The sequence below is a fragment of the Rhinopithecus roxellana genome, chromosome 8, assembly GCF_007565055.1.
Source record: "Rhinopithecus roxellana isolate Shanxi Qingling chromosome 8, ASM756505v1, whole genome shotgun sequence".
In the NCBI taxonomy this organism is placed as follows: domain Eukaryota; kingdom Metazoa; phylum Chordata; class Mammalia; order Primates; family Cercopithecidae; genus Rhinopithecus; species Rhinopithecus roxellana.
The window spans coordinates 129,995,179-130,008,347 of NC_044556.1; the positions used below are offsets into that span (position 1 = coordinate 129,995,179).

The following is a 13,169-nucleotide window of genomic DNA, read 5'->3' on the forward strand; positions in this document are numbered from 1 at the left end:
AATCCCAGGACTTTCAGAGTCCAAGGCAGGCGGATCACTTGAGGTTAGGAGTTCAAGACCAGCCTGGCCAACATGGTGAAACCCCGCCTCTACTAACAATACAAAAAAAATTTAGCTGGGTGTGGTGGCATGCAACTGTAATCCCAGCTACTTGGGAGGCTGAGGCATGAGAACCATTTGAACCTGGGAGGCAGACATTGCCGTGAGCTGAGATCATGCCACTGCACTCCAGCCTGGGCGACAGAGTGAGACTCCATCTCAAAAAAAAAAAAAAAAAAAAAAAAAAGAAACTAAGTATGTTTCTTACCACAGTGGTGATTTGTGAATTCTTGGGAATATAGCAATCAAGAATTGAGAGGGATAACGGGATAACTGTAGTAACATTTCTAATATGAAAACAACTCTATTAATGTTTGTTAAAACTAGTTTGAATAGCAATCAGACTTTGAACAGTAACGTAGCTATATATTTGATTCCTGAAACAATGACTTCTAACATTCCCTTCTTATCCCTGAAATCCTGTAACACAGCTTTCCTTTTCTATGATGGACTCAATTCCCTCAAGTCCCTTTCTCTATCCTTCCTGCTATATATGGAATCTGCCCATTTTATAGTAACATTATCTTAGAATTTCCGGATCGGAGATTTCCCCTCTATATAGTGAATGTATTTCATCTGTTCCTCTTATGCTCAACTGGGTATCACATTGCTTTTTCCTAGAATTCATATTTAGGTATTTCTTAATGGTCTTGTATAGACCTTCATATGCTATTGCTTTCTTTTGTTTAGCCACATTTCTATTAGTGGTAATTTTAAATTTGTTTTGATTTGAAAGTTACTTTGATTTCTTTTGATGAAAGTAAAGTGTTTAAATCAACATCTTTTTTTATAAGAAAATTTTTCTTCTTAAGTTCTATTAAATGTTCATTAAGATTTTATAGTTAAACTAAAATATGTAGAGATGAAATGAGAATGAAATGTTACCTGCAATTTGCTTTAGAATAGTCTGGGGGGTGGTAGATGAAGGTAGTAGGAGGTTTATTTGAAACTAGATTGGTGATGTATTGGTCATTGTTGAAGCTGGATGATGAATACTTCGGTTTCATTATACTAATCTCCCTGTTTTTATGTATGTTTTAAATTTTCCTAATAAAAAGCTTTAAAAAAGTATCGTTGGATATAAAGGTAAATAGAAAAGAAGCACTATTAAAGGAAACTAAAATGTCCCTAAGCCCATATTGCTAATCTCCATGGATGGGATGCTTTTCTTATAGTTTCTTGATTTTCATTTTTAACCATGTTTCAATTATTACTTTTGCCAGGGTTTGAAGACAAGTTGGACAGAGGAACATCAACATCACGGCCTTTGAATGCCACCACAACTCCTCTAAGCAGTGTTTCATATGAAGATGATTTTGTCTCCTCTCCAGGGAGTGGAACTTTGACAGAAAAAAAGTCAACTCTTGAACCTCAGTAAGAAAATATTGGCAATATGGAATAAACTCTGGAGAGTGAGAAAATGTACAAATGAGAACTCTGGTCTGAATATTAGCAAAGTTTTGCTTGTTTAAAGATACATATAGAGGCTGCACATCGTAGTGGAAATCCAGGGCATGGGGCTCTGGATCCAGACTGCCTTTGTTTAAATCCAGGCTCTCCTGATTATTAGTTGTTTGTATTTATGCACATTACTTAGCCATCCTATGCTTCTGCTTCCTTCTCTGTAAAATGGGGACATTAATAGTACCTGCCTGCCTCATAGAGTTGTTATGAGTATTAAATGAAATATAGTGAGGCTAAGGCACGAAAATTGCTTGAACCTGGGAGTTGGAAGTTGCAGTGAGCCGAGATTGCACCACTGCACTCCAGCCTGGGTGACAAAACTAGACCCTATCTCAAAAAAAGAAAGAAAAAAATAAATCACATACTTAGAACAGGACCTGGCACATAGTAAGCAGAGTATAGGTTATTAAATCAGTCCATGAATTCCCAGTAGAGTATTGGAGTACTGGGAAATTAGTCCATGGTATACTAACATAAAAAGCTTGAGAAATGGTTTTCTGTGATAGAATTGAGGAAGATCAGATAGATACGTGACTCCATGGTTCCAAATAATAAGTAATTTTCTTTATAATCAAGAAAACATTGAAAAATTTGCAAAGCTTTGAAAAACACTAATTATAATGATTATAACATCTGATAATTATTGAGCACTTAGTGTGCAAGACACTGAAAAGACTGAAAGACTTTACCTATATTAACTCATTTTTATAATAGCCTGATGTGGAAAGTATTGTTGTTACCATTTCTGTTTTAGAGAGCAAACTGAAGCAGAGGTTAAATTACTTGTACATAGTCACATAATAAGTGAATCAGACTTTGTTGGAGAGAATTTTCTCCCTATATTTTGCTACCATATACATTTATCTGTAATTATTCATACTTAATATCATCTTTTTCAAATATTACAAATTATAATCCATGTAAAATTATTAGGTAATCTTATAAAAATTAGTTAAATCTAATTAGATTAATAGGAATAGGTATGAAAATTATATGAGAAAAAGCATAGTTTTAAGTTTTGAGCTCTAAGGAAAATATCAAATTTTTAAATAAAAACTTTCAATGATTTAATTATGGTGACATTTAATATCACCAATCAATATGATTTGATGCATTTTATTTCCAGGTAGAGGAAGAACATGTTAAGTTATTGTTCTCCATAAGATTATAAGAGGAGAAATAGTTATAATATATAAATTATAAATTTGAATAGAAATTGAGGCCATATTTTCCAGTATTCAACATTATATACTTTTCTCTGAATATTAGTTTTTATTGGTTTCACTTACCTGAGATTTTTCTTAGTAACAAATTGAACCATAGGGAACAATCCAGGTTGATGGTGGTTAAAAAAATTAATAATAAAGTGGAAGCCATCTTTGATTATAGTTATATTCTTCTAGTGATTAAATAGATTTTTAAATATCTTCAATTTAGCTGTGTTGTAAGACTTTTCTTTCTAGAACTGCTATTATTTATTCTTTGACAGTAGCACTTTAGGCCCTCAGGAGGACCATTCTAACAGAAAGTCTGCCTGTGATCCTTCCTCTGTGGATGTTACCTCCCAGCATTCGTCAGGAGCCCAGTCTGCTGCATCGTCTCGTTCATCTACTTCTTCTAAAGGAAAGAAAGGAAAAAAGGAAAAGACAGAATGTAAGTGGAATTCCACATGGTAACTTTTTCTCTTACCAATGATTTTTTTGTAGTAATCTAAAGTTGTGATTTGATCCCATAAGAAGTTAGAATTTCTTACAGTAATGTAATTAACTTTCATATTTATCATTATAGTAATGCCTTTTGATATATAACATTATGAATCTTTTCCTTAATACAAAAGGAATACATTTGCAGTGATAAAAAATTAAAAATTAGAGGCCGGGCACGGTGGCTCAAGCCTGTAATCCCAGCACTTTGGGAGGCCGAGATGGGTGGATCACGAGGTCAGGAGATCGAGACCATCCTGGCCTACACGGTGAAACCCCGTCTCTACTAAAAAATACAAAAAAACTAGCCGGGTGAGATGGCGGGCGCCTGTAGTCCCAGCTACTCGGGAGGCTGAGGCAGGAGAATGGTGTAAACCTGGGAGGCGGAGCTTGCAGTGAGCCGAGATCGCGCCACTGCACTCCAGTCCGGGCGACAGAGCGAGACTCCGTCTCAAAAAAAAAAAAAAATTAAAAATTAGAGATAAACACTCTTCAAGGAAAGATAAATTTCCTTTGAGCCTTCTGTTCAGAGATTAACTACTATTAACATTTTTGATTTATACATAAAATTATACACACACGACTTTATTTTAAAAACAAATGTAAATAATTGCTTTGCAGTTGGGTTTTTAAAAAAACTTAATAGTATATACATCTCTGAGTATCATTAAATATAATACCCAGATTTCCTTATCTATAAAATAGAGATAATAGGTACTTTATATAGTAATTTTCAGGCTCATATGAAGTTAAGGGAGATAATGTGTACATTCTGGTACCCAGCACTGTAGCTGACTCATTGGCATTCAGTAAATATTTTTGAGTGATTGAGATATCCTTCAATGTCCTCATTTCTACTCTTGGCTTAAATTTGCTCCACAGGCCTATGGAGACGGATAATCGCTGTATAAAGTGATTAGGCAAAGGCTTTGTAAACTCACAGGATGGTGTCTAGCTACGGGAATGATTTTGCTTCTTGCTTCCAAAAATTTTTTTTCTGGAAGCTGGAAGCTGTCATTCTCAGCAGACTAACACAGGAACAGAAAACCAAACACCGTGTGTTCTCATTCATAAGTGGGAGTTGAACAATGCAAACACACGGACACGGGGAAGGGATCATCACACACTGGGACCTGTCGGGGTTGGGGGGCAAGGGAAGGGAGAGCATTAGGACAAATACCTAATGCATGCGGGGCTTAAAACCTAGATGATGGGTTGATAGGTGTAGCAAACCACCATGGCTCATGTATACCTCTGTAACAAACCTGCACGTTCTGCACGTGTATCCCAGAACATAAAAAATAAATACATAAAATAAATCCTGCTTGTTGAGCTAAAAGGCTTCAGGGGGTGGAAGGAACAGGAATAGGAGGAAGACATCAATAAATATAGAAACGTATATTTTAAAAGTAAATCACCTCTAGTTCTTTCTCTTAGAGATAACGGACGTTAACATTCAGACCAGCCTGGCCAATATGGTGAAACGCTGTCTCTAAAGGTACAAAAATTAGCCAGGCATGATGGTGGGTGTCTATAATCCCAGCTACGCGGGAGGCTGAGGCGGGAGGATCGCTTGAACCCAGGAGGCAGAGGTTGCAGTGAGCCGAGATTGCGCCATTGCACTCCAGCCTGAGCGAGACTCCGTCTCAAAAAAAAAAAAAAGTATTTATTTTATTTATTTCATTTTATCTTATTTATTTTGCAGAGACGAGGGCCTCACTTTGTTGCCCAGGCTGGTCTCAAACTCCTGGGCTCAAGCAATCCTTCTGCCTCAGCCTCCCAAAATGTTGTGATTATAGGCATGAGCCACTGCCCTCTGCCTATTTTAATTGTGGTAAAATATACATAACATAAAATTTATCATTTTAACCATTTTCAAATACACAGTTCAGTGACATTAAGTACGTGCACATTATTGTTGCAAGCATCACCACTGTCACTCCAGAAATTTTTCATATTCCCCTGCTGAACTCTGTACCCAATAAGTAATAACTCCATTCCTCTGTTCATCAGCCACTGGTAACCAGTCTTGTGTTTTCTGTCCCTATGAATTTGACTACTCTAGGTACTTCATATACATGGAATAATACAGTATTTGTCTTTTTTATCTGGCTTATTTCACTTAGCGTAATATCTGACTCACCGTTCATCTATGTACATGTATCGGAATTTATTTTTATTGCTGAATAATATTCCATGCTGTGTATATGCCATATTTTGTTTGTCCATTAATCTGTTGATGGACATTTTGGTATTTTCCACCTTTTAGCTATTGTGAGTGATGTTGCTATGAACACTGGTGTACAAATACCCTATTTGAATCCCTGCTTTAACCCAGATACAGAATTGCTAGATCAAATGGTAATGCCATGTTTAATTTTTTGAGGAACTGCCATAATGTTTTCTATAGCAGCTGTACCATTTTACATTCCCACCAGCAATACACAGGGTTCTATTTTGTCTACATTTATGCCAACACTTCATATTTTCTGCTTTTTTGTTAATAGGACATCCTAATGGGTGTGAAATGTTAACATTTTTATTAAGAGTCCTTCCAGACAATTTGTAGGCACACACAAATAAGAAATTTTATGTGTATGGGATCACATTTTACATGCAATTTTATTCTGTCCATGGAGTATGGGTATCTTTTTTTGTCAGTAAATATGGATTACTATTTGTAAGGATTACCCACTAAACAAACTCTAGACCCATTAAGTAACAATACTATTCTGTTTTTGCTTTTTTGTTTTGTTTTTTGAGTTAGGGTCTCATTCTGTCACCCAGGCTGGAGTACAGTGGTGTGATCACAGCTTATGGCTCGCCGTAGCCTCAACATCCTGGGCTCCATCAATCCTTCCACCTCAGCCTCCCAAGTAGCTGGGATTACAGGCACACACCACCCCACGTGGCTAATTTTTCCTTTTTTTTGTAGCGACGGCTTCTGCCATATTATCAGGGCTGGTCTCAAACTCCTGGGCTTAAGCAATCCACCTGTTTTAGCTTCCCAGACTGCTGGGATTATAGCCGTGAGCCACCGCACCTGGCTTGTTATTTGAATATATTATAATGTATTTAACTGTTTCCCCATTGCTGGATATTTAGGTTATTTTCTTTTTTCTTTATTCTATTATAAATACTACTGCAGTGAATATCCTTGTAAATACATCTTTATGCATTAGTCGGGTTTTTTCCTATAGGGGAAGATCCTAGAGGTGAGATAATGGGGCAAATAATATGCTATGTTTAAAATGTGGTACATTTTGCCAAATAGCCTTTCAGAAAGTTAGTGCCAGTTTATACTTCCAATGAGAGTGCTAGGAGAAATTATTTTTAAATCGTTAACCTAATAAAAGCAGTTTGGAAGTGTTCTGGAAGTCTTTGTAGGACATTTAGACATCATTTTACCAGCACTTCCCAAACTCTGTATTTGCTTGTGAAATATAAGTTTAGTGGTATAGACTGTTTCTTAAGTGTTCTGAGAATAAAAGAGCTCCATGGTTCCATAAATTTGGGAAATTCTTTTAGAGTGAAACAAGATTCTTTCCTGTAAGACTCAAAAACACTGTAAATATGCTAGTGCATTACTTATTTTAGGATAAGGATGAGGCTGTAGTATGAAGCATTTTCCAAGTGTATTTTGACCACAGAATCATCAATCATCATTTTATGGCGTTAGAATTCAGCTGAACACAGTTTGGGAAATGCTGATCTTGCTCAGTTCTTTTATTTCGCAATTGTTAGTGTTGGCTAAGTTAGTGTCTCACCTAAGGTCACTAACTTGTTATTGGCAAAGTCCAGATTCTGACTTCTGACTCCCAAATGCAGTCTATCTTCTGCTATGGTATACTGCACAATTTTAAAATATCATGATATAGGCTGGGCATGGTAGCTTACTCCTATAATCCCAGCATTTTGTGAGGCTGAGAGGGGTGGATCATTTGATGCAGGAGTTCAACTCCTGTAGTTCGAGACCAGCCTGGGCAACATGATGAAGCCCTGTCTTTAGAAAAAATAGAAAAATGTAGCCCCAACTATTAGAGAGGCTCAGGTGGAAGGATCAGTTGAGCCCCTGAAATTGAGGCTACAGTGAGCCATGATCATGCTACTGCACTCCAGCCTGGGCAACAGAGCAAGACCTGTCTCAAAAAAAAAAAAGAAAAAATCGTGATATATTGAGTATATGTGTATTAATAATATGATTTAATGTAGGTTTAAAACATTATCATCTAAAACAGATTAGATGAAGTATAGGTAGTGTTTTGTGGCTTTCAGTTTCCCTAATCCTCACCTGCAGTACCAGAAAAATCCTGATGGATTTCACTTTCCACAGCATCTTCTTAAATTTAGTTTCTCCTTCATCCCCAAGTTCTAAAATCAGTGTGATTTTAATTGTATATGCTCCATCTGGTGGTGAAAAAGAGTATCTGCACGCTCTGTACAAAAATTTACCCAGTGTAGTTGAAAGTAGTTGGTAGATTAAAGTGGTAATCCTAAGAAGAAAAATTTTGCTTTAAGATATGGAATATGGCTTTACTTGGCAATCTTTTAATGTCAGGGCATTTTCTTTTCATATGGGTCCCTTGATTGGAGTGTAGGCCTTTCTTGCACAGAACGTTATCTTGTCTATAATTTCTAGTTGTTTAAAGTCAAGAAGAAACTTTAAATTGTGTATGTATTGTCAACAAACAATATTAAGTGAATAAATCATTCTTACTATGAAAGCAGTGCAGCTTTATTGTAGAAAAATTAGCGATAATCAGTATTAACAGCTTGCTTCTAGCCTCGGGATCCTAAATAGACTTTATAATAGAGTCCTTTCTATTTGATTAATAATATTCTGTTTCAGGTGTACAGTTCAGTGGCATTAAGCACATTTATACTGTTATACAACCATCCCCACCACTCAGCTTCAGAACTTTCTGTTTCCCGTACTGAAGCTCTGTATCCATTCAATAATAACTGTCCGTTCCTCCATCCCTTCAGTTCTGGCAATCACCATTCTAACTTTCTGTCTCTATGATTTTTCACTAGGGAATTTAACCATTTTCAAGTGTACAGTTCATTAGCATTAAATACATTCACATTGTTTTGCCATCGTGATCACTATCTATCTCCAGAACATTTTCATCATCCCAAACTAAAATCTATACCCGTTCAAAAATAACTCTCATTCTCTTCTCCCAGCGCCTAGTAACAACTGTTCTACTTTCTCTCTCTGAGTTTGCCTATTCTGGCTATGTCATGTAAGTGGAATCATATTTGTCCTTTTGTGACTGGCTTATTTCACTTAGCATAATGTCTTCAAGGTTCATCTATGTTGTAGCATGTGTCAGAATGCCCTTCCTTTTAAGGCTGAATAATATTCCTTTGTATGTATAAGCCACATTTTGTTTGTCCGTTCATCAGTTGATGGACACTTGGGTTGCTTTCATCTTCTGACTATTTTGAATAATACTGCTATGAATACGAGTATAAAGGGTATTTTTTTTTCACTTTTGTATTTTGTTTTGCTCTTTAACCATATATATCTTTAAAATTTAACTTAAATTTTTTTGTATATATATAAAGTATAGTAATTTTACAATAAATTTTTACAAAAAACTTTTAATGTATATATACACATTATATATTTATATGTATATATACACAAATATGTGTATATATAAACATATATAGTATATATAATATATAAAATATGTATTTTATATTAAAAATTTTGGGGGGCCACTATTAAAATTTATAGGCAGTTTTATAATCTGCTTTTTTTTAAAGGTAATAATAAATATTTTCCCATGCTGCTGTTTAAACATACAATCAGGATGAATAGTGTACTAGAGTCAGGAGACCTGACTGCGTGTGTGTCCTATTTCTGCTGTTGACCAGAGCAGAATACCTTGTTAAGCAAGTTGTTAAGCCCCATAGATCTCTAGTTACCTCATCAGTAAATTGGGGATATAGTACTTATTTCATAACATGTTTAAGAGCAATAAGGTACTGTATATGAAGTACATTTAAATTACAATGTTCTATATAAATGTGCAGGTTACTATTATCTGTGTCATTTAGACAGGTGTTCTCTTGTTAGAAATGTAGATTAAATTTCTTTGAGTTACAAAGTTACACATTGAATAACATGCATAATTTTTGTTTCATCTCCTTAAGATATATTCCTATGAGTAAAATTACTCACTCAGAGAATATGAGTATTTTTATAAATCAGGCTACATAGTTCTTACCATAGACTTTTTCGAAAGAATTATGTAGTTCAGTTAGCGGTTGGTATGATTTTTCTCCCAGCTGTGGATTTTATCCTTTAAAAAATTCTTTTTGCTTACTTTTTCATAGGGATAGATTAGTACTTTATTGGTATTTAATATGCTTATCTTTTATTACTAGTTGAGCTAAAAATGATTTATTAATAGCAAGTGGAATTAATGGAAGAAACTTCACTTTCCTTAAATGAAGACAGAAGGAAGAACTGCTTTATTTTAGATATGGAAAACAGATTTTGAATATAATATAGGTCAAATTTTAAATATTCTGATTTCTACTTTTTATTATTTTATTGAAATCTATATGTCAATTATCTGTCTCAATAACTTCTGATATTGGGAATCAGCTTTATAAGAAATTTGCTTTACAGGGTTGGATTCATTCACTGGAAATGTTCAGAACTCATTTCTTGATGAGGAAAAAGTAGAACATGGCTCCCATCAAGGAAAGAAATCTGGGACCAGCAGCAAACTTTCTGTTAAAGATTTTGAGCATACTCTTGATACAGATAGCACTTTGGAAGATCTTTCTGGACATTCTGTGAGGTAAAGTAATGTGTGCTTTATACTGTAATTCATATATAATTAAAGTTATAATATAATTGATATTCAGAAAATCCATATAATGAATTTTAGCTCAGCAGTCTCCTTAACTGTGCATATCTGAGCTACTACAAAATTGTATATATTACAAATAGACTTCAGAGCTTTGTTCACAGCTCTAATCTTAGTCTGTATATTAGAATATGGTCATGTATCATCTAAACTGTTACAACCTCTTTCTCAGGAATTCTCTCCCTCTAGTACAACCTGGTTTTCTATGCTGAATGCTGTTGTTACAGTTGTTTTCTTGGCTCAATCTTTTGACTAAGCAGCTACCCTGCTTAGGGTACTTTGTGAGGTCGTAGATCAATTCTAAGTGCCTAACTCTACTTGAAGTGTTTTCGCTGGGCTACCACAAACTATCTCATTTCTTTTGTGTATCTATTTTAATTCTCATCTATTCATCCATTCTTCCAACACAGCTACTTAGCATACTTACTGTCTTATTATTTCTTCCTCTGAACTTTTCTGCTCAACTTACTAGACCACTCAGGCCGATTTTGAAATCTCACTCTTACTGATTATGGAGCTTGCATACTGTTTTTTTCTCCTTTCTAATATCGTATACGATGCACTTAGTCTGTTGCTTACAAATAACCTTCAGTTGTTGCTAGCTATACAGTTCCTACTCATTTGTCCATATGACTTTTCATCTGTGCACTGGTTTTATCTTGGAAATTGAGGCTCTGAGAAGACACGGATTTATTTTGTCCTTTTAAAGGAACTTGGGGCTTTTTCTAGTACTGTGACACGTAAAGATGACCATTTTCAGTGCTTTCATGTTACAAATCATATTGCATCATTAATGCCATTATTTCTGTATTTAAAATTAAATTTTATTTTCTTTGTCAGGGATTTTGGAATTTAGAAAACTTTACCTTTCCTTAAGAATTACTCTGATGATTTAACTTGATAAAATTTACAAAGTTAAACATTTCTTAATGAGATCCATAGCCAAATAAGTTTCATCAATGCCCCATACTGCAATCTAGATTTCCCCTTCCCCACCCATGGAGATTCACAGGGATAAAATAATTTGATAAGGAGGCTTTGATAAGGCTTTGATAAGGCTTTGATAAGGAGGAGTCCAGATTTTTCAAAACTTGTTTAACCTCCTTTTTTTTTTTTTTCTTTTTTAACTTGTTTGGCTGTAGTCACTCTTTGTCCCCAAGCTCTTTCTCTTTCTTTTTGGGAAAGCTTATTGACATTATTGGAAGTATACTTTTAGAAATGCTAGTCTAGCTAAATATTATGTGCAAAGCAAATATAAATTCACCTTATAAAACCCTAAGGTGAGGTGCAGAGTACTTTGTTTTGTTTGATGTTGTGTTTTAAATATTTAATGGAAATTTGTTAAAATGATCATTCTTTTTGTGTTTCATGCATGAAATAGACTGTTAGCAATAGTATTTATCTAAAGTATCAATAGAAAATTAAGGGTCAGGTAAACACATAGGTGCCTCTCAGGCCTACTTCTATTCAAATATTTTTATACTAGATATAAGAGAAATTTTTACCTTTGAAAACTATTTCATCATTTTATTAGAAGCTAAAAGCAGACTTGTTTCAGTATATTGGGAATATAACTGTGCTAAAATGCTTTATAGAGTATCTTTGAATACTTTATTCAGTAAATAAATATTCAGTGCAAGGCAACATGCTTGATGTTATGAGAAATAATACCTTTAATGAGCTTACTTTTTCAAAGAAAGGCTAGCAATGTGTCTTGTACTGAATTAAATGCCTTAAGAGTTGTTACAAACTGTTATGTTACTTATTAGAAAGTTCAAGAAAGAGATGTATTCACAAGTAGATGTAAAGAAATGAAATAAGTATTTAGAGATGGATAGTGTGAAAATTTTTTCTGAGACTCTTGGATTAACAAGAGGGTATAACAAAAGAATAATTTTTGTCTTACTTTTTTTTTTTTTTTTTTTTTTTGAGACGGAGTCTTGCTCTGTCGCCCGGGCTGGAGTGCAGTGGCCGGTTCTCAGCTCACTGCAAGCTCCGCCTCCCGGGTTTACGCCATTCTCCTGCCTCAGCCTCCGAGTAGCTGGGACTACAAGCGCCCGCCACCTCGCCCGGCTAGTTTTTTGTATTTTTTAGTAGAGACGGGGTTTCACCGTGTTAGCCAGGATGGTCTCGATCTCCTGACCTCGTGATCCGCCCGTCTCGGCCTCCCAAAGTGCTGGGATTACAGGCTTGAGCCACCGCGCCTGGCCATGTCTTACCTTTTAACATAAAATATTTGATTCTCTTTCAGAGATGTATTTTAAGACTCATATATGGCTCCAATTTTGTTGCTGTAGAGTGTCTATTTTAGAAGACTTTGCTTCATGCTATAACGAGTGAATCATAATATATGTACACTGTAGAGGGAACAGTTCAGTGCTAGTTTAATCAAGCTATTCCCTTTCCATTGTACTTAGGGCAAGATTTGTGCCATGCTTGTGCCCCACAGTAATTCTAGCAATTAGAGGGATATTCATAGTCATTCATTCAGCATAGTGACTGTATTAACGAATAAATGCCTAAATCACAACTTTTTAAAGCTAATGTTGATAAAGTTTTTTTATATGTTCTTTTGAATGATTTAGCTGGTTTACAAAGTACTTATCCTTCCTCTAATGTTTTTGTGGATCAAAATTTCTAGTGTCTCATCAGATAAGGGAAGATCTCAGAAAACTCCAACTTCTCCCCTGTCACCAAGTTCCCAGAAATCGTTGCAGTTTGACCTTCCAGGAACTTCTTCAGAAAGATCTAAGTCATCAGTAATGCCTACAACTATAACAGGATTTAAGCCTACTGCAGCTCTCACTGATTTGAACCTGGCTGCCAGCAGAACAACGACAGAGAATGCGGCTCCAATACCAAGTAAGTAGATCCATGCAATTGTAATTTTTAGAATACGATATGAAATTTTTTCTCTCAAAATTCCTTTTCTTTCAGTTGAGTCATAGAGAAATATTTCAAGTGAATATGATTACTTTTCAAGTATTAAAAAGCTGCCAGAAATTAAATACTG

General features: G+C 35.2%; 1 protein-coding gene across 5 annotated transcripts in view; it reads left to right on the top strand.

Annotated features, from left to right (window-relative positions):
* Positions 1 to 13,169, top strand: part of CEP350 (centrosomal protein 350) — a 167,876-nt gene that overhangs the window by 68,892 nt on the left and 85,815 nt on the right. For all 5 annotated transcript variants that reach the window (XM_010375655.2, XM_030935149.1, XM_030935150.1 and 2 more), the window contains 4 exons: positions 1,323 to 1,473; positions 3,053 to 3,216; positions 9,913 to 10,087; positions 12,798 to 13,018. In XM_010375655.2, the coding sequence (XP_010373957.2) occupies positions 1,323 to 1,473; positions 3,053 to 3,216; positions 9,913 to 10,087; positions 12,798 to 13,018 (711 nt within the window). The remainder of the gene's footprint in view (positions 1 to 1,322; positions 1,474 to 3,052; positions 3,217 to 9,912; positions 10,088 to 12,797; positions 13,019 to 13,169) is intronic.